Below are 22,422 nucleotides of genomic sequence, written 5' to 3'. Positions count from 1 at the left end.
GAAGAGGAGTTTGCCTCGTGTTTGTCTTACCACAACAAAACTCAAAAAGTAAAATGAAAGGGGCAAGACTTGACTTGACATGCCAGCAAATCCTCTGTATAGGCAGCATGTTATTTATCGCCGGGAAAATGGGCGACCTCACACTATTTGGAACTGGGAAACTCTGCTAAGAAGTCTGCATGGAGATTTATAGTTTGTCATGCCCTGGGATGTCAAGTTGTGTAATCTGACACCCTCAAAGCGACAAGTTAAGTGTGACATCTTCAAGCAGAATTCATGTAATGTGTGACTGATTTACTTTTCTATTGTAGCTTTAGTTTTATGGTTTCCTCACTTTGTTATTTAAGATGTGCCACCAAAGTCCTTGAAGTGTTTCATTGTTTCTACAATCTCCTATTGTGAATTTTCTTCTTTAGTTCAAATTGTCCTAAGATATACTGCTTAATTTAGAATTGTATGATTGGTTTATGGGTGGCATGGTGGAGCAGTTGTTAGTGCTGCAACAACTGTTAATGGCAAACTTTGCATAAATGTTACCATTTTTTTCTTGACACAGAAAAATCATAAACAAATGGAGTAAGTTTCCACCGAGTATGGTGGAGAGTAGGACTTTAGGGATCTTTAAAACTGAACTTGATGTTATTTTGGAAAAATTAGGTGACCAGAATTGACAAGCTGCAGTGCCTTCAGACCCCTTCCCTTTACTTTTTCACATTTTGTTATGTTGCAGCCTTGTGCTAAAACTGTTGAAACTCTTTTTTCCCCTCATCAAACAATGCTAAAAACTCCAGAACGACAAACGCAAAAATAGGATTTTAGAAATTCCTGTAAGTTCATGAAAAATAAAAGACTGAGCTATCACATTGACACAAGTATTCAAATCCTTAAATGACCACTTAAATTTTAGCTAAGGTGCATCCCATTGTGCCGATGTATCATTGAGATGTTTCTATACCTTGTTTTGGGTCCACCTAAGAACAATTCAATTCACAGGACATGACTAGTAAAAGCTCACATCTGTCTATAGAAGGTCCCACAGGAGACCATGTGTATCAGAGCAAAAACACCGCCATTAGATCAAAGGAACAGGCTGCAGAGCTTAGAGGCAGGACTGTGTCGAGGCGCAGGTCTGGGGAAAGCTACAAAAAATTTCCACAGCATTAAAGTTTCCCAAGAGCACAGTGGCCTTTGTAATTCTTAAATGGAGGAAGTTTGGAAAACCACAACTCTTCCTAGAGCTGATTGCACAGGCAAACCGAGCAGTCGAGGGAGAAGGGCCATTGTAAGAGAGGCGACTGAGAACCCAATGAACACTCTGGACGAGCACCAGAGAACCTGTGTGTAGATAGGAGAAACTTCCAGAAGGACAACCACCATTGCAACACTCCACTAGGCTGTGCATTATTAACACTTGACTTTGCACTCTAGAACCAGCACCACATACCAGATTTCCTCCAGAGACTTGTTCTTTTCAATCATAACTGCCAGGGCCTGTGCTCCCATGCTGCCAATGTCGTTGTCCACAAGGCTTTCCAAAGCATGCAAAGAAGAAGAGGAAAGCAAATTAAAAACCATTGCTTGGGACTGCTCTCTAAACTACAGTAGTCAGATGGAGTACAAGCAGCAGGCAGCCTGAAGAGGAGAGGCAGCTAAAATCTGGAAGGATTGGTGAGAACCAATGATTGTATCACAGAAAGTAATTGTATTGATGCTTGATTGTTAAATGGGACCACAGCTGTAACTCCTTGCTGAAGAGATAACCTTTGAGCTTCACTATTCTGAGTAGCTACAGTATCCTGTGAATGTTAAGTCAACCCCTGCTAACCATAGATGTCGTAGCTTATAATTAATGGGTATCAGTTAATTATAAACATTCTAAACAGCTTGGAACAGAAGATAGAAGCCATTGACTCCAGGTGCATGCTGGAAAAGGAAGATGATGAATAATTTGGAGTGGCTCAGTTAATGGCATGAAGAGGCACCAGACGAATGGAATGACCCATCAGCAGCTGTAGTGGACTCATCTACTGATTCACTACTCAGATAACACATTGCTAGACCACAAACAGTAGGGAGAAGAGTTCCAGCAAATGTCTGGAGACAAAGATCAAATTATGTTGATAAATGTTCTCCCCCCAGGTCAGTGGGTTCAAGGTCACAAAAACCTGCAGCTGCTGCAGTGGACTCTTCTACTAATTCACTACTCAGATAACACCTTTGCTAGGCCACCACATTAGCTGCCAATGGTAGAGAGAACAGTACCAGCAAATGTCTGCAGTCAGAAATGGAATTATGTTGATAAATATTCTCCCACCAGGTCAGTGGATTAGGGTTAAGGAGACGGTGTCTGTCTCTGACTCTGTGTTTGACTTTCACTGTTCCAACTGATCATGGACCCTCCAGAGGTTCATTTTCTCCAGGGGTGCTACTGATTGGAGTTTTTGTTTTCCTCTTCTCCAATGTCCACAGGCCATAGTTCAATGATTATTTTAATGGCTGGATATTATTAGGGTGCATTTATGCTAATCAGTTTGGAACTGCTTTGTATTACTGTGTGTTTAAACAAAGCTGTACTTTTAAGTGTCTCAATTATGCGGTTAGGAATTTGTAAAGTTTGTAATTGCATTCTACCTGTGAACTTCTTACAGCACTCTGAGCCAGCATTCATGAAGAGCGTTATGTAAAAATTAACTGAACTGAACTGGATAATAGAACGCCATGGATGAACAACCTAAGCTTGCTTTGAAGGTATGTATATGTGTACATATACTTGGCCAATAAAGCTGATTCTGATTCTGCGGTAAAGATTTCTTTCTCAGAGCTAAACTGTTACACTTATACTGAGTGAACAGGAGGAAAACTCTGCTAGAGTACCAGTGGTGGGATATGGGATATCATCAGTTTACACTGGGGTTGAAGGATAAAACTATTTTGGTAAAATGTTTTGCCATTGCTGAAGGGCGAGGACTGATCTTCTCTGATTAAGTACAAAGCCTCTCATCGGAATGCTGGTAAATACATAAATAATAAAATAAATGATAATAATAATAATGGTGTAGGCTATAGCAAGAGGATGTCCTCATCACTTGACCAATTGCAACATTGAGTACCACATCTCTGTGTAGTTTTCTGAGATGTTATGCCTTGTAATATATGCAACTTTCAACCTCACAGCAAGTCAAAGGGGGTCCTGTGAGCATTTGCTGTGCATGGGCTAATAGACTAAAATGGACAGCATATAAACTCCATGAGTAGTTGCTCTGTATGGGGCCAGTAGCATACAATGGACAGCGCACACAGTCTGTGGGCACTTGCTGTACGTAAACGGATAGTTTAAAATGGAAAGCATACACAGTCTGTGGACACTTGAATGTATGTGGGTCAGTAGTGTACAATGGGCATTTGCTGTGTATTTGCTGATAAACCTAAAAGGACAGCATGTACATTCTGTAGGCAATTGCTGTAAAAGGACCAACAGCATGCAATGGACAGTACATACAGTCTATGGGCACTTACTCTGTGTGTGCCAATACAATGGACAGCAAACACAGTCTATGTACACTAGCTGTATATGGGCTGATAAACTAAAATGAACAGGACAGTGTACATGGTCTGTGGGCAGTTACCGTAAATGGGCCAACGGCATAAAATGGACAGCATATACAGTGTGTGTGCACCTACTGCGTGTGGGCAGGTAGACTAGAATGGGTAGCATACACAGTCTGTGGGCACTTGCTGTATATTTGCTTATAGCATATAATGGACTACATGCACAGCCTTTAGGCACTTACTGCCTGTGAGTTAATAGACCTTAACAGACCACATTTACACATCTGTGGGCACTTTCTGTAAGTGGGCCAGTAGCGTACAATGGGCTGCATAGACAGTCTTGGGCACTTGATACGTATTGGCTGATAGAACAGAATAGAGCACATATACGTTCTGGGGGCATGTGCTGGAGTGATATTTTGTATATAAGTTGATAAATATTTTGAATGTCTTTACTTGTAAGTCAGACAAAGCAAATGTAATATGAGTGTTTCAAAAGGCATGTTGTATTTATTCGATGAGAACAGCAATGCTTTGGTGTCTAACTAATCAACCCTGGAGTCTTTAGGACTGACTCAGGATGTCAAATTTATTGCTTGACTCAGACTGGTTTGGCAAGGGATTCTGTGCAGGATATTCTTATAAACCCCCACAGGAAGGCCATAAAGCTACATAGCTGGCAAGCTTCAGTTAAACAAATGGTATCCACTACTTGAGGGCAGGTGTGGAATGGCAGTGTGTGTACCCATTGGTCTGAATTGTGGCTGTTTGGGATTGGTTGTGAATCAGAGGCCATTCTGTACCACGACACCCTATTGGCCTAAGGATTTGGACAAAGAATGTATAAAGCTGGTCAGTTTACCCCTGCAAACCCCAACCCACCCCCGCCCCCCCCACCCCACCCCACCCCTCACTCCTCTCTGTCACATCATGGCCATGAAGAGAACAGAATGAGGAGCACAACTTGGCAGCCATACTGAGACAGGCATGCAACCTGCCCTAAAGAAAATTGACTAGAAATAACAACTAAACCAGAGACGTTTGAGTAACTACAAGTCTGTGTGCTGCCTGAAACTACACATGTAGCATATATCAGGTTGTATGGTTGCCAATATTCACATGTACTTTGCTTATTGTTATTATTTTATGAATATTATCAGTAATACATTATTTAAGTTGTAACTTAATCCCTGCTTGTTCTTCTACTCTGTGTAATTGCCTCAGGTTATAGATGTAGAAGGGAAAATGAGGAGAAGTTATAAAGTACAATACCTTATAAAGAGTGGTACGTCTATGGGATTTGAGGCATTCTAATAAAGTCTACACAATAAAGAATATAAAAGGGGAAAGTCGAGTCAAATAGAACTCCAACAAGACAAAACAGGGCACATGCTGTAAATGGGCCAATAGCACACAATATGTATGGGCACTTAGTGTGTGTATGGGCAGCTAGAATAGGCAGCATATGTAGTCTGTGAGTACTTGCTGTATATGGGCCAATAGCGCAAAATGGACCCTAAGAACAGTCTATAGGTACTTGCTGTGTGTGAGCAGATTGACTTGAATGGCCACTCCAGGGTGGAGTGGTGGCTCTGAGGCTAAGGATCTGCGCTGGTATCCCGAAGGTTGCCGGTTCAAATCCCCGTCACTGCCAAAAGAGATCCTACTCTGCTGGGCCCTTGAGCAAGGCCCTTAACCTTCAATTGCTCCAGGGGCGCTGTACAATGGCTGACCCAGCGCTCTGACCCCAAGGGGTATGCGAAAACTAACAAATTCCTAATAGCAAAATAAAGAACGAAAAAAAACATGCACAGTCTTGTGGGCACTTGCTGAAATACACAGTACTTATGCCTAAGTAGTATATCGAGAGGCTTTCCTGGGTAAACACTATAAATCCACCACCTGTGCCCACTTGTATCTCCTGAGGATTACAACACCCTAAGCAACTCTCCTGTCCTGTCTCTCTCTCAGATTGTGTACAGAGTTGTACCTCAGCCACACCAGGCTGCTACTATCCTGCAGAGCCCTTGCCAATTCTTCAGCGCCTTGGTCCCCAACTTTGTTACCCCACAGCCTATAGGAAGCACAAAAAAAAAAAAAATTAAAATTAAATCTTTTAATGCACATATTGCCTTCATGAGAGAAATCATACCTGTTACATGTAGGAAGAAATGCTCTACTTACCCCAAGTACTGCAAAGAGGTGCTGTGCCGGAGACCCTCAGCCAAGTGTACAGCACCTTTTTCTGTGATGTAGTTGTTACCAAGCCTGAAAAGTGATAGAACAATAGAACTAAAATCTATATTAAGGTGGACATCGGAAAGATGAAATAATGAGTCAAAGTGCCATGCAGACAACCATACTCAAGAGATTGTGAAGGCATCTTTACCTCAAGGATAAAAAGTTCTGCTTCTTCTTGAGCAACTCTGCAAAGTGCACGGTGCATTCGTCTGTTAAGTTGTTATTAAAGAGCCTGAGGAGAGCCAACACAGTGAGTCAGAAGGAAAGAGAGCAACAGCTGTTTTGTTGTTTTCTAACTTAAAAGACATCACCAACTCAAACAGACTGGAAGGCAGAAAATGAAAATGGCAAGCGCTGCTTATATGTTGCAGTATGGAGCAGGGAATGAGGTGCCCATATACTGGGGATGCAGCATGGTATTTGGGAGCATCTTCACTCTGCGCGGTGCAGTGTGCCAGTGGAACAGTTTCCAAAAAAGAGAGCACAGCAATAGTGGTAATGACAAGCAGGATGTGCACTAGAAGACACAGTATGAGAAATAAGAGGCAGCAGACGTACATGTAGGCATAGCATGACTGGAAAATTAACTTTCAGAGGATGACAGACACTGGCATCAGTGGGCAAACAGATAATTGCAGCTACAGTGCCTATAAAATGTTCATTGAAGTTTTCACGTTTTATTGTAATTCAACAAAGAGTCACAGAGGACTGAAATTGTCTTTTTTGACACTGGACAACAGAAGAAGGCTCTTTTAGTGTCAAAGAGAAAGCTGTTCTCTGAAAAGAAGTCTAAATGAACTCCAAATATAAAACATAAAATAACTGACCTCATGAAGTCCATGTTTAGTTGTTGTACCTATATCAGCCATGACAGCCGTGAGTCTCTGTCCACGGGTTTCCATCAGCTTTCCACATTTGGACACTGCCATTTTTCCCTCATTCTTCTTTGCAAAGCTGCTCAAGCTCTTTTTCAGGTGTCATGGAGATTATGAGTGAAAAGCCTTCGCCAAGTCCAGCCACAAATTGTCTATCGGATTGAGATCTGGACTCTGACTCGGCCACTCCATAACATTAACATTGTTGTTTATAAGCACTTCCTGTGTCGCTTTATGCTTGTGGTCATTGACTTGCTGGAAAACAAACCATCTAAGTTTTTCTTACATTTGGCTTTCTGACATCTAAGAAAATTACAGGTATAAAACACAAAATATCTGACATCTTAAATATACACTCCCTTCAAGTCAATATTTAGTAGATGCACCTTTGGCAGCCATGACAGCCATGAGTCAATGTGCACAGGTCTCAGTCAATCAGCTTGCAGTTTTTACTCATTCTTTGTTGTAAAGCCACTCAGACTCTGTCAGGTGTCATAGGGATTGTGAGTGAACAGCCTTTTTTAAGTCCAGTCCCCTTAGATGGATTGAGATCTGGACTTTGAGTCCAGTACATTAACCTTGTTGTTTTATGCTTAGGGTTGTTGTCTTGCTGAAAAACAAATCTTCTCCCAAGATGCAGATTTCTTGCAAAATTCATCAGGTTTTCCTCCAGGATTTTCCATGTATTTTGTTGCATTCATTTTACCCTCTACCTGGACAAGCCTTCCAAGGCCTACTGCAGAAAGGCATTCCCACAGCCTGATGCTACCAACAGTGGGGACTGTGCATTTTTGACAATATGCAGTTTTCAAACATAATGTTTAGTGTAATGGCCAAAAGGCTCATAGAACCATCTATAGAACCATCTTCCAGCTGACTTCAGGGCTCCCATGTGCCTTCTGCCAAGATATCATGTGAACTTTTTTAACAGTGACTTTCTCTTTTCCACTTTACCGTAATGCTGCAACTTGTGAAGCACCCAAGCAACAGCTGTTGTTTGCACAGTCTCTCAAAGCTCATCTGCTGTAGCTTGTAGCTCCTTCAGGGTTCTCATAGGTCTCCCTTAGTGGCCTCCCCCCTCTTGTTTTTTTTTTTTTTTCTTGGATGGCAGGTTTATATATTATTTCAATTTCTTAATGACTGACTTAACTGAAGATATTCAGTGACTTGGTTATTTTCATATCTCCTTCCCCTAACTTTTCACAGAGTTGCTTCATTTGCCTACATTGTGTAGGTTTGGCCACCATACTCACTCTACATAGAGGTGCATTTACACTACAATCAATGGAAACTGCAGGCAGGTGACCTCCATTGAACTAATTCTGGGACTTCTAAACCCAATGGGCTGTACCAGGCGAGTCACATTAAAGTAGGGGAATACTTATGTGATTAATTAGTTTGTGTTTTATACTTGTAGTTCATTTCGTCCACTTTGCAGAGATTTCTTTTTACTTTGACACCAAAGAGTCCTACTCTATTGATCAGAGTTCAGATTCAATCCACTGTGATTCAATGTTGTATAACAATAAAATGTGAAAATGTCCGGGGGGGTGAATATATTTTATAGTCACTGTAGTGGGCATACAGAAGGGCACAGTGCAGCAGAGGTAAATGGTGCACAGAGTAACACTGGCAGATGGCATGAATTGAACTCTGAGGCTGCCCAGCATGGCAGTAATAAACAGAACACATACAAGTAGGCACACTGTGGCAATGACAGGTAGCACTTGTATGACGGAACAGCAGTTATCTGAGTGCGACAAGGCAGGGAGGAGGCACTTGCATACTGTGCGAAAGTGACCTCTGTCCTGGGCAATACTCACGCGATCTTCTGCATGCTCTGGCACTGTAGTCCTTTGTTGATAAGAATGCAGACACCTTTGTCAGAAATGCCATTGTTGCGAAGGCTGAAAGAGACCGAGGCTTGACAGCATCACACCTTTTACCTGAACACAGATTCTGTCAACACCAGCCCTCCTTGTGATCTGACCTACTACTTAAACAGCCAGAGAAAATGAATCAAGGAATGAGGACAGAATGGCATGTCGCTAGCCTACCCTGCTATTTCTAACTAATGAGGATTTCTCCTCACGGATTGTGGCTTTTAGATACTCGTGGGTGTGTTATACTCTTATGAAATCCTTATGCCCTGCTGTGGTTCAGTCCCTTCCTCGTTGACCTCAGTGTGCCTCTTAACCTCAACACAGAATCAAGAGTGGAGCCACGAAAAACTTCCTTGGCTCACTCTGACACAAACATGGTGGCTCAGCTGCCCTCAAGATGGGCGCGAAACTCCTCCTGTCCCACATCTCAAACAGAAGGTCACTTACTAGATGGCTTTGCAGATGTCTAGACAGGGCAGGAGTTGTTCAACTCCTACGTCTCCCACAGAGTTGAAGTCCAGCTGAAGGCCAATTGGGTTCTTCAAGTGCTTCAGCACAAAGGCCAGAGCTGTGCACTCAGCTGGTCCAATGCCACAATAGATCAGCTTGAAGTGCTCTACCTCCACGCTGCACACCGCATCCCTTGCCAAGTCACTGTCTTGCATTTCATAGATGCACTTGACCAGCCAGACAAACTCTGGCATGGCATGCATGCTCTTCTTCTCTCCTGGCACCGGAGGTGGGATGGATCTGAAATGCTTCTGCATACCTTTCAACAGGAGCTTCTTCACCTGGCCACATTTCCAACCTAGCTGGGCCATTTTGCCCATCTCCTGTAATGTGGCAGTGTGCCGCTGAGACAACAGTCCAGCCACAAAGCTGGCAGTGATCTGCTGGCTGGTACTCTCCTCCTCCTGTTGTTCTGTGTGAGCGGACGACTGGAAGAAGAGATCCAGACATGACCCACAGCTACCTGAATGTTTTTTTTTTCTGCTACTTGTCCGAAAAAATGTCACAAACATAGACTGAGCAACACCTTCATCATCTGCCACGAGGCAGAGTGCGGCAAAGAAGCACTGGAGGGTAATGTGAAGGAACTCAAACCTGCATGCAGTGGGCGAGTACGGGACCTTACTCTGCACGAGAAACCCCATGGACATGTCATCTTCAGTCACCCCGCTCTGCTGCAGGTCCAACCAAGAGAAAGCATAACAGGAAGCGAGGACGCCATCCAATGCAATCTTTCCCAGGCGGAGGACTGACCCCAGGCACCCTTGCAGCCAGCTGTCGATCTCCGTGTCCTTTTGGGCTGCATGCCTGAGGAAGTGTTGCAAGATCATCAAGTAAACGTCTGTGACGGTGCTTGGGGTGCCATGTCCATGGCCCAGCAGCTCTTTGTGGCACTTGGATACTATCCAGCAAAACACGGGGACATGGCAGAGGCCGTAAAGGGGTGGGTTACTCTTCAGTGACTCGATTACATCAGCTGCCACCCTATCATCACAATGCTGTTTCCTGATGAACACCTCCACACCCTCTGGGGAGAAGCCTCGGAGACAGACCTCCTTGCGGACATACCTCCTCAGGCTAGGGCTGACAGCCTGCGGGCGACTGCTTACTATCTTTTGTGCACTCTTCATTAGATTGCCCTGCAGCAAATTGAAGACAATAGTCTGGATCTTAGCTGGTTCCAGGGGGGAGCAATGGCGTTCATCATCAGCAAAGTGGAACTTGAACTCATCAAATCCATCAAAGGTCAGGATGGTCCTCTCAGGGTGGCTGACAATGAACTGGAAAACTTCCTCCTGGTTTCCATCTGGCCAGCAACACTGCTCAAAGATGAGAGAGCGCAGGGAAAGCTTTCTCTCCAGCAGGTTAAGCTGCCTGCAGCTGAAGGGCAGCATCAGTGCCCAGTCCTGAAAGGCACTGCCCGAGGCCCACAGCAAGTGCACTCGCTGCAAAAGGGTGCTCTTCCCACTGCCCGCCTCCCCCACCAGCAGCACCAGGTCAGCATCCGCGTTCACCGTTCCTTTCTTACTCAGGAGGTCCAACAGTCCAAGGGGAGAATTCTGAAGTTCATTACGTACTTCCAGTATGCCATCTGTGTATATGTTCTCTAGGCAGACATTATCACTCCGGTCGTAGGTGCTAAAGAAGCGGCACTGGGCAGCAAGGGTGGAGCGCAGCTTTCTCTGGAAGTTGAGACAAGCAGCATCTGTGAGCAAAAGAAAAAGAAACTCAACAAAAAGATCGAGACAACCAGACAGCGCAGGTTCCTCCCTCAGCCTGTGGAGTTTTGTATGTGGAGCTATGGTGTCCAGGGACCTGCTTGGAAGTTCAACTCTGTTACCCACCCATAACCCCAAGATGTCTGTCATGCTAAATGACTCCACTCATTGAGACACAAGATACCTTGCCCGACATTTCTTCAGCCTACAGTCCTCACCTTTTTTAGACGCAAGATATTCTCCATTAAGCCAGGGCGATATACCAGAAATTTACCAAAGCTGACAATAAGAAGCTCTCACCGACTCTTGTAGCTAATGTCAGTATATCCTGTAAAAGCCACCATCAGCACTGAGACTGCCTAAGTTAGGGTTGTTAACAATCTTCTCATGGCTGCAAATTCACGGGTACCAAGTCTTCCAACTTATCTGATCTGATAACTTTACATATATTGTGGTATTTCACTCAATCGTTTGAACAAAATTGGAGTCTCTGGGAACACACTGGAGAAGTTCCATAGTTGTGTGACAGTTCGGAAGGAGATTGTTACTAGCTGGAATCATCAATCAAAATCTACATGCATTTCTTCTGAATTTTCCAGAGGGCTCCATATTTGGCCCCATTTCATTTTTGATTTATTAAAATCGTACGTCAGCATGACATGACTTTCCACTGTCATGCTGATGATACTCAGAATTATCTCCAGACCTTTCCTGATGCCCATGTTCTACAAATTCAAATCACTTATTGTCTTCATGATATTCAGAATTGGATTAATAAAAATTACCTGCAGATAATAGCAATAAGTCAAAAGTTATACTTATGGGCATGTCCTTGTCAGGTAAAAAAAAAATCCAATCTAAAACATATTAGTATTAATGGTCAATTAAGTCCTGTTTTTTCATTTGTTGCAAATGTTGGGGTTAAATTTGTTTCTACACTTTTATTTCAAAGTCACATTGCATCCTTGTCCAGAGTTTCAATTTGCTATTTACAGAATAGAGCAAGTATTGGGCATTTTCTACACAGGCATGATGGAAAGAAGTTAGTTCATGCTTTCACCACATCTCGTCATGATTACAGTAATTCTCTGTTGCTCTCCATGGAAAGACCATTCAGAAGTTACAGCATGTCCAAAACAGTGCTGCACGTGTTTTAACAAGAAGTAGTAAATTCACTCACATACAGTAACCCATGTTTTATCAGCCTTGCACTGGTTACCTATTAAAGAGAGGATCCATTTTAAGATCCTTCTCCTAGTTTACACATATATTTGCCTGTTATTGCCCCTGCCTTATCTCCGAGACATATTTACACTTATACATCTGCTAGGTTTTTGTGCTCAGGGTCCTCTAACCTCTTGGCTGTTTCACAGACGAGGCTGTGCATAATGGGCGACTGAGCCTTTTGTCCTAATCGGTCTCACCAATGGAACAAGCTGCTGCAGTCTGTCTGAAGCTCTCAGACAGTGACTACTTTTAAGAAGAATTTAAAGACTTACTTGTTTCCATGTGCTTTTAATAATTTACAATAAGTAATATATACTTCCATTTTATTTTTTTTTAATTTTCATTTTTCTTTTTTATATCAAGTTTTAAAAAGTATAATTGTTCAAATTGTTTTACTTATCTTTATTTGTAAAGCTCCTAGGGATTACTGTTCTTTTAGTGTGCTATATAAATAAAATCTATTAAAATATTATTATATAATCCACACCTACACTGAGTACAGAGCTGCTACTTTAATAATCTGTCTGTGACATCAGCAGCATGGATTCTTCTGGTAAAATGTACAAGCATTAGCACCCATTCCCCTTCTAGGAAGACAGTCTGGGGGAACACAGGTAGCCGAGATGAAAAGCCAGGGATGAAATGGAGGCTGAAGGAACATGAAGGGACTCCCACTTGTCAAAGATAACAGAACTGGACTTAAATTAAGGGAGAATAGAGAGGAAACATGTCTCTCTCCTGTTCCATTCATGCAGAAGGCCATGCTCCTGCCTCTGCAGATCTGTTTAAATGGCCATGCTGTCTGTATCTACCATTTCATCTAAGTGCTATGCCAGACCACGTCAGACCAAAGACCAATCTGTTGTATGTTGTGGATTTTAGTTTCGTACTTTCTTTGTGTTATTCATCATGTGTCTTTGAGATGGCCCTTAGCTGCGGCCGGGCTATTACTGTATATGATTACTGGTTTCAGCAGTGCTTTGGCACTCCGTGTCTTCTATTTGTCAGGTTCCTCAGCTTCACGGGTCAATCAGGAGTTCAGTCCAATTACTTGTGGGTTAAATATGGCCGCACCGCCGAGATCCAGTATCTCTCGGTGGATAATTTCAGGTAAAAGGTTTGCTGTCTCGTTGTGTTATAGTGAGTGGTGAAAATTGGGCAGTTAAGGTTATGCTTCGGGTTTTTGATTTTTGTTTTCATTGATTTCTATATTTGTGTTCTTTCATTAACATCTCCTGGTTTAGGTGCTCACAATATTCTTTGACACCTTGTCCTTATCACAATCAACATACTAAGACAGAGAGCCACCGAATAGACTAAAGCAAGATGAACTGAATATTATCCAGGCTGTATTGATATTAATGTCACTCTCATTTTACTTTGCTTATATTTGGGACACAAATGGAAATCTTAAATTAATCTATGTTTGAATACAAACTGTAACCTTCTCTCCCTTGTCTAATCTAATCTAATCTAATCTAATCTAATCTAATCTAATCTAACTACCCGAGATTTTAGATGTAACCAGAAAGGGGAAAGTGTTAAACTACAATAGCCGTCAATCCTGACAGTGACCAGGCTGGTAAGAGTAAACATACAAGGGCTAGTGGTGGGATTTGGGGCATCCCGTTCAGGTCTACATAATAAAGAGTCTGAAACGGAGAACAGGGTTACCCAAGGACCCTACCAAGACAAAAACATACAAGACAACAATAAACAAATATTTAGTTTGCATTTCATAAATATGCTGTCTGTTAAATATTACAAATTTGAAATGTGCTTTGTGCAGCATGTTACATTTCTCCATAAACGTTAAATAAACCCTCTAGATTTTCAGCTCCATCTCCCCCCGTAAATGTGAGACCTGCTCCTTAGGATATTAGATTTGCAGGTTCATCTCCCCTGTCTACCCGCCTGTAACACACTAGATATGCTTTGGAGGCCATGAGCCGCCAATAGTCACCCCCTTACCCCATTGCCACTCACATTTTTCTTCTTCTGCGTTCCCATGTGCCTCTTCAGCAGAAGGACTTGCTTGTATCTCTTGGATTTTCTTCAGCAGCAGCTGGGCAGCCTCTTCTCCTTTCCCTTTGACAAGGTTCAGCAATCTTCTTGCCTGAATATTTATTAAAATAGTTTTTTTTTAAAACAAAAGCAGTCCATCTTGGTTCCAAATGCTGTTCATTTTTTACATGTAGTATTATCCAGTGCATTTATGGCCTCTTTATACATACAGTACTACTGTAATGGTGTACTGTTTAAAGCAATTTCAGTGACAAATGGTTAGTTGGAGTATGTCTACCTAAAGATAAACTCACTAGACTAAAAGGTCATGAGACTAAGAGAGTTTGACCTCTTCAGTTCTAAAAACTTAGGGACAAGCTGACAGAGATGGGAGTAGATTCATACCTGCTAGCATGGATCGTGGACTATCTTAAAGACAGACCTCAGTATGTGCATCTTGGGAACTGCAGGACAGACATTGTGGTCAGCAGCACAGGAGCGCCGCAGGGGACTGTACTTTCTCCGGTCCTGTTCAGCCTATATACATCGGACTTCCAATACAACTCGGAGTCCTGCCACGTACAAAAGTTCGCGGACAACACTGCTATTGTGGGCTGCATCAGGAGTGGGCAGGTGGAGGAGTATAGGGACCTAATCAAGGAATTTGTTAAATGGTGTGACTCAAACCACCTATCCCTGAACACCAGCAAAACCAAGGAGCTGGCGGTGGATTTTAGGAGGACCAGGCCCCTCATGGACCCCGTGATCATCAGAGGTGACTGTGTGCAGATGGTGCAGACCTATAAATACCTGGGAGTGCAGCTGGATGATAAATTGAACTGGACTGCCAATATTGATGCTCCGTGTAAGAAAGGACAGAGCCGGCTATACTTCCTTAGGAGGCTGGCGTCCTTCAACATCTGCAATAAGATGCTGCAGATGTTCTATCAGATGGTTGTGGCGAGTGCCCTTTTCTATGCGGTGGTGTGCTGGGGAGGCAGTATAAAGAAGAGGGACGCCTCACACCTGGACAAACTGGTGAGGAAGGCAGGCTCTATTGTAGGCACGGAGCTGGACAGTCTGACATCTGTGGCAGAGCGACGGGCGCTGAGCAGGCTCCTGTCAATCATGGAGAGTCCACTGCATCCACTGAACAGTGTCATCTCCAGACAGAGGAGCAGCTTCAGCGACAGACTTCTGTCACTTTCCTGCTCTACTGACAGACTGCTGAGATTGTTCCTCCCCCACACTATGCGTCTCTTCAATTCAACCCCTTTGGGGGTAAACGTTAACATTATACAAAGTTATTGTCTGTCTGTTTACCTGCATTGTTATCACTCTTTAATTTAATATTTTCTTTATCAGTATGCTGCTGCTGGAGTACAGTATGTGAATTTCCCCTTGGGATTAATAAAGTATCTATCTATCTAAAAAGATGGGACCTCATCCAAATCTTCAATGGCATCACCAATACCGTGACTCTGGTAGAGTTCTTTCAACTATTAACCTGACAGTTACCATTAAAAATGTAGTGTAACATAAAAGTATTCAGACCTGCTTAACCCAGTTGAACTTTGCATGGGACCAGAGCCTACAAGGTCTGACAATTAAGTTTGCGAACTCATCCAAGAAAAAGTGCTACATACCTCATTGCTGAATATCACTATGGTCACCTACAAAGTACTCCCCTTGGGAAGCTCTGAACCAATGCCACCCTTCAAAGAAATTTTGGAACTCTTTTTTCTGGAATGGCCATCAGAGCTGTCGTTGTATTATGCTTGATGTCCTGAATGTCATCAAAATGTCTTCCTTTCAATATTTCCTTTATCTTCGAGTAAAGAAAAAAGTCATTGGGGACCAGGTCAGGTGAGGGTGTTCCAATACAGTTATTTGTTTACTAGCTGAAAACTCACTTACAGACTGTGCCGTGTGAGCTGGTGTTTGTTCATTGCCCTATTGCAAGCTCCGACATTCTCACAACGGCACACAAGAACATGCAATAACAATAATGAAAACACCGCCACACGTCAACACGAACACAGCTGTGAGACACTGATATACCAAGGTTATGAAACCTTACCAAGCTGCTTGTACAGTGCTGCCAATGTAAGTGCATGATGGCAAGTTCGCAAACTTAATTGTCATACCACATATATCAGTAAGGACTGATCCTGGATGGGGAGCCAGTTCATCACAGGGCCCACTCACATGTTGCCAGTTTGGAATCATCAAATAACCTATGGAGATGTAACAGGAAAATCCAGACAGACTTGGGGACAACATACAAAGTCCACACAAACAGTGCCCAATCTAGGATTCAACTCTGAAGGAGTGTCTACCAGACTAACCACTGTAAAACCTTGGCTTACTACAGAGCAGAGTTATTCAACTCCGACCCTGGAGGGCCGCAGTGGCTGCAGGAAAATTTCCTTCCTGCCACTTTCTTAATCGGTACACAATTTCTGCTGTTAATTGACTTCTTTTCCCTTCATTTGTATTGCCTTTGTTATTTAACAATTCTCTGAATTGCTTCTTTTTTCCGTAAATGCAGACCAAATAAAAACAAGATGTGAAGTGAGCCAAGAGATGACCTGCTAAGTTGGATGCCTCAAAGCATTTTCATAATTAGAAGGTGATTCTTCTTGTTAATATAACTCATTATATAATTCCTTGGCTTGTTGGTGGTCTCAATCTTCCACAGCAGAAAGCGTCATCATATTGCTTTGTGAACCTGAGCAGATCAGCATTACTAAGATCTTCAACTTTATCATGTGATGGACACTTGATAGCCAGTCATGGACACCCCTGCTATAAACAAAAATGAAAAAAGAGAACGCCACAGACAGCACCGAAGCTGCTATCGAAATCTCAATTCTGGACCTGTGGGTCAGCAGTGCTAACCACTGCCCCACTAACCTCCACCCCCCTATTCAATTATCGCAAATTCATGTTGCACTTTTGATAAAATTCTCATGTCACACTATAGACAGGATGTCAAGCCCGGACTTTCATGAACTGTTTGAATCAGGCAGTGTCGAGGGCTGCGAGATGTTGCAATGTTGGACCTACACATAATAATTTCACAGTCATTTGAACATCAGACAGTGCTGCTACTACTACTGTAATCAAACCTGGTTAATCCACAGGTAGCTTGAGACGATCCCTGGGCACAAGATGCAAATATAAAAAGCACATTAAAGTGCCCCTCTGACTGCAGAGTGTAAGCTGAAAAAGGCAGAAGATGACATTCAGTTACCAGCAGTAATCATTGACTACTGATGAACCCAGAACTCTGCAGGTGTAGGACAGCAGCATTTACCACAGCACCACCAATGTTGCCCCACTTCATAATGTTAAATAGTGCATCTTTAGTTTAATCCTTAATGACTTTCACTCTTATCCTTCATTAATGTAGCAGCTCTCTAGCTGTTCTTCTTTGAACTTTCTAATTTGTTCTTTTTGCAATATGTAGAACTACTTGACTTGAGGGTATTTGATCAACTCTGACTGACAAGTATATTACACCTCCAAGCTTTGCTCACATTTGTCAATGATTATATTTTTTTTACTTGCATTTTTTGTTTTAATTTCTACTGCAGTGATCAGTTTGTGGGTGACACAATTGTCATCCCTGCCACCTCCCAGCCCTCAGAGAGCAAGGTTCAAATCGCTATCCAATCACTGGGGGATGTGTGATCCATTTCTTCATGGATCTTTTTCTGGTGCTTCGCTGTCCTTCGAAGTTCTAGAGATGTGCATGTTAGTCTGACTCCATCTGTCTTGATGTTCAAATGGAGGACCTACCTGATCTCTCCAGCCTTCTAATTGCTGGCCCTTCATTTTCAAGCTTCATCTGTCCAGAAACTCACTCTAACACTGTGGACTACATGAAATTGGCCTGCTGGCTTTGAGAGCTCTACCAAAAAATGTCAAGTAATTTGCTGTTGTGAATGTGGCTATCACTTTTGTCATGAACTCTTCTTTACAAATGAATATGCTAAGTGTGTTTGATTTGAAAAGTTCAAGGGTTTACATAAAATGTGAAAGCTTCCACTGTTGTTATCATGTCTGTCTGCCAGTGGACTGATTTTGTTGACCTCAGCAGTGTTTCTCCATTGAGGGCCCATAGAGCAGAGCTCTACCAGATATTGTGCAACACAAGAAATACAGTAAGCATCCCTCTGCAATTTAACTAGTTATTAAAATGTTTATAACAACTCCTAGCCTTGTCTTCTTAAGCAATTATTTACCAATTTTTTTATTATATTCTTAATGTAATTACTTACTTAGAAAAATATTGCTTCTTGTAGTATGTGGAACTGTCTTTGCGTCGAGTACTGGCAGCCTTTCTCTGGCTAAATGACTGGACCAATTGGCCCTGCAGTGTTCTCTTTACCCTTGAGTGTGTGTGAGTGTGCATGTGCAGCCTGAACTTTCCAGTTTAGAGATGAGGCTTAACAGTCATCACCCGTATTAAAGCGGGGGCCTTCTGTTTTGTTTTGTATGTTTGCACATTTGCACTTCCATTTCAAGCTTTTCCCAGTCAAGACTATTCAGTGAAGACCTATGAAAAGTCCAGTACCATTTACTCATTTAAAGGCAGCATCGTGCATGTGTGCCTGGGGAATCAACTTCCCGGCTCTGTTGAGATAAAGCAATTCCACTGTTTCATCTGTTTCAGCTGCAGTTGTTAGATGACGCTCAGTTGCTTAGCCCCACCCCTGCATCCACAGCAGGTTCCGCCCCTTCCACTCAGACACCATAAAAACAGTTAGTCCCCAGAACCAGGCAGCTCAGCTTAGACCCGCACCCCAACCTGGACGGAGCTTTTGTTCCCATAATCCTGAGAAATGTTGTTTTGGGCTGATACAGCCATCTCTTTATTTGTGCTATTGTGCACCATTTTTGTCTGCACTTGCCTATTAAATGAGGATACCCAGTCATACCCGGTCACAGTAGCTACAGTAACTTGAAAAAGAAAGGAGATTATCTTGATTTTCACTCACTACTGATATCTATGCTCAATTTGAAAAAAGTCACTAAGGAAGCCCATGAGTGCTCCTTCCATTTCATGGTAATGAAGCCTGCAATATGATGACCCATTACAAAGAAATGAAGAATTCCAGTCCAGAAAGACAGAGCAGGTGCATGTGTGAAGAATGTTTTGTTTTTTCAATTGTTTGCTGGCCTCATGATTAGTGCTGCTACCATGCCTGCAGCTTGAGATGTGTAATTTGTGTAGTGTGTGTGTTCAGCCCGTGTTATTATGATTTGTCGTTTTTTATGTCAGTTTTCAATTTCAGACTATCACTTTAGTTTTTGTTTAATGTATATTTCTGTATTTTGTCAGATGATGAAAATGTCAGAGGGTATCACAACGATCTGATGTCGATCAAGACACAGCAGGCACCAGCACCGCACTGTTTGATTGATGTTTTATCATGTGAAGGGAGCTTGAATTTGCATGTTTAACTAGTCATTAGCAGAAGAGGAACAGTCCTTATTACCAAGAAAGGAGCATTCTAGAATAGCTCAAGCAAATTCTCACTCCACAAACATCACTGCCTGTTATTTAAATAAATCGTTGCGACATCTTGAATGGAGTGCGCTGTAGAAATTTTTGAAATTTCAAAAACTCCCATTTCAAAGTTTTTGGGAAGTTTCGAAATAGCCTCTCTTAAAATAGAGAAACATTCTGTGTGACTTTAATTGCTCCTTAATTTACTCTTTTATTTTTCCAGGGGTTACATAAACATCTGTATGTTCCTCTTTCACCTTCCAGTTGTGTCCCAGACGGTGAAGCAGTAGAAGTTAGTGAAATGGCAGTGACCGGTGGACTTCAATGCCAATTTCAGCTCTCCATCAGGTACATCTTTCAACTTTTTTATGTTTTAGAACTACAAACTACAGTTAGTCACAGACCTTCGACAAAGCACATCAATCAATAAAATCATTTGAATTAGAATCTGCTGTCTACGAAACCTCCTGAACTGGGTTTTAAACTACAAAATGAGCTCCTTTTCAGTCACTCTTCATGGTGATCTCATTAGACCTTCTTCTAATGCAAGGAATCTTGGTGTCATTTTTGATTCCACCCTTTTCTATTCCACCCACATAAACCACATTAAGAAAATTTCTTACTTCCACCTCTGTAACAAATCCCGTGTTTGCTCTTTCCTCTCTTTTTCTAATGCTGAGAAACTTGTCTGTGATTTTATCACATCTTGCGTCGATTATTATAACTCCCTACTGGAAGGTGCCCCTTCTAATCTTATATCACATCTCCAGCTGATTCAGAACTCTGCTGCAAGAGTCCTAACTTGAACCAGCAATGACGAGCACATAATACCCATCCTACTTCCCCTTCTCTGATTCCCCATGTGTCTTACAGAATTGAGTATAAAATTCTGTTAATAACCTACAAAGCTTTAAATGGCCTCACACCAGACTACATCAGTGACCTTCTCCATCACTATGCTCCTGTTCACCCACTAAGGTCCTCTGATTCTGGCAATCTTGTTGTTCCCCACACTAACCTGCACTCTCTATCGATGACAGGGCCTTCAGGTGTATAGCACCCAGACTTTGGAATGACCTCCCGAAAGGGGTGGGACCAGGAGACGGTAACCCGGAAGTGATGTCACTGTGATTAAAATCAGCTGACTCTATTCATTTGTTTAAAAAACAACCTAAAACTCATCTGTTCAGGAAGTCTTTTAACTGAAGTGGACACTCTGCCCCTTCTTTCAGTTTACCTCTCTGTCCAGATGCTCAGGATAATGCATGTGTGTGTGTTATATCACAAATTATTCAGGCATTTCTTTTAGTATTGAATATACTCTAGTTTATTCTTTCTTTCATTCTGTTTAATGCTTTTGTATATCCTGTGTTTATTTGTTTATTGTTCTTTGCAAAAACTATTTGTATCATTTTATTTAAAGCACCTTGAGCATGGGAAAGGTGCTATATAAATAAAATGTATTCTTATTATTATTATTATTACAAGATGTTGTTAAATAATATTAAAAATGAAAATTTAATGTGTTATATTAATACATACGCCAATTGGCCACAACATTAAACCCACCTGCCTAATACTGTGTAGGTCCCCCATGCCCCCAAAACAGCTCTGACCCGTCGAGGCATGGACTAAACAAGACCTCTGAAAGTGTTCTGTGGCTTCTGGTACCAAGACCTTAGCAGCAAGTGCTCCAAGCCCTGCAAGTTGCAAGGTGGGATCTCCATAGATCATCCTTGTTTTTCCAGCATGTCTCACAGATACTTGATCAGATTGAGATGTGGTGAATTCAAAGGTAAAGTCAACACCTTGAACTCTTTTGTTATGTTCCTCAAACCATTCCTGGGCAATTTGTGCAGCGTGGCTGGGCACATTATCCTTCTGAGAGAGGCCACTGCCATCAGGGAATGCTGCTTTCCAAAAAAGGGTGTATGTGAACTGCTATAATCTTTAGGTAGATGGTCAAAGTAACATTCAGATGAATCCCAGGTGCCCAAGTCGTCCCAGCAGAACATTTCACAGAGCATCATACTGCCTCCACTGGCTTGCCTTCTTCCCATTGTACACCCTGCTGCCATCTCTTCCCCAGGTATACAACACACATGAATCCGGCCATCCACATGATCTAAAAGAAAATGTGAATCATCAGACCATGCCACCTCCTTCCACTGCTCCATAGTCCAATTCTGACACTCATTTGTCCATTGTGGGCACTTACAGTGATGGACAGGGGTCCATGTGTGTTCTGACACTACTCTCTCATAGCCAGCATTTCAGTTTTTCAGAAATTTGTACAAGAGCTCAACTGAAGGATCAAGCTAGGCTTCACTCTTCTCAATCATCAGTGAGCCTTGGGCACCCATAAAACTGTCGCCAGTTCACTAGTTGTCCTTCCTTTGACCACTTTTGGTAGGCACAAACCATTACATACCAGGAACACCCCAGAAGACCTGCCATTTTCAAGACGCTCTGACCCAGCTGTCTAGCCATCACAGTTTGGCCCTTGTCAAAGTCGCTCAGATCCTTATGCTTGTCTGTTTTTCTTGCTTCCAACATATCACATTCAAGAACTGACTGTTCACTTGCTGCCTAATATATCCCACCCTTGGACAGGTGCCACAGTAACGAGATAATTGATGTCATTCACTTCACCTGGCAGTGGTTTTAATGTGGTGGCTGGTCAATGTATAATTACATTCTGTTATCATTGTTATTTACCGTACTTTCTCTGATGTTCTTTTACTGGTTTTCTGTGGTGGTGATCTGCGCAATCACCACCTGATCAAGGCACTATGCAGTCCCTACATTGATGAATTGAAGGTCATATGTCCAGATGAACATCATCATCAAATTCTTCCATGTGAAGCCTGAAAACCATGAGGACTGATTTACATCAT

The 22,422-nt window shown here is 42.4% G+C and overlaps 1 protein-coding gene and 1 long non-coding RNA gene across 2 annotated transcripts in view; one reads left to right on the top strand and one right to left on the bottom strand.

The window, feature by feature from the left end:
- LOC127529182 (uncharacterized) overlaps window positions 1-22,422 on the top strand; it is a 333,856-nt gene that overhangs the window by 238,100 nt on the left and 73,334 nt on the right. The gene's annotated exons all lie outside the window — the stretch shown is intronic.
- nod2 (nucleotide-binding oligomerization domain containing 2) overlaps window positions 1-22,422 on the bottom strand; it is a 56,252-nt gene that overhangs the window by 10,812 nt on the left and 23,018 nt on the right. Inside the window, exons 3-9 of the mRNA XM_028809275.2 lie at window positions 13,990-14,119; window positions 8,996-10,763; window positions 8,489-8,572; window positions 5,939-6,022; window positions 5,734-5,817; window positions 5,540-5,623; window positions 1,445-1,528 (exon numbers count right to left, since the gene is read on the bottom strand). Coding sequence (XP_028665108.1) covers window positions 1,445-1,528; window positions 5,540-5,623; window positions 5,734-5,817; window positions 5,939-6,022; window positions 8,489-8,572; window positions 8,996-10,763; window positions 13,990-14,119 — 2,318 coding nt within the window. The remainder of the gene's footprint in view (window positions 1-1,444; window positions 1,529-5,539; window positions 5,624-5,733; window positions 5,818-5,938; window positions 6,023-8,488; window positions 8,573-8,995; window positions 10,764-13,989; window positions 14,120-22,422) is intronic.

This window comes from Erpetoichthys calabaricus, chromosome 9, assembly GCF_900747795.2.
Source record: "Erpetoichthys calabaricus chromosome 9, fErpCal1.3, whole genome shotgun sequence".
Classification (NCBI taxonomy): domain Eukaryota; kingdom Metazoa; phylum Chordata; class Cladistia; order Polypteriformes; family Polypteridae; genus Erpetoichthys; species Erpetoichthys calabaricus.
The sequence above is the reverse complement of the archived record's forward strand: the minus strand, read 5'-3'. Positions and strand labels throughout refer to the sequence as shown.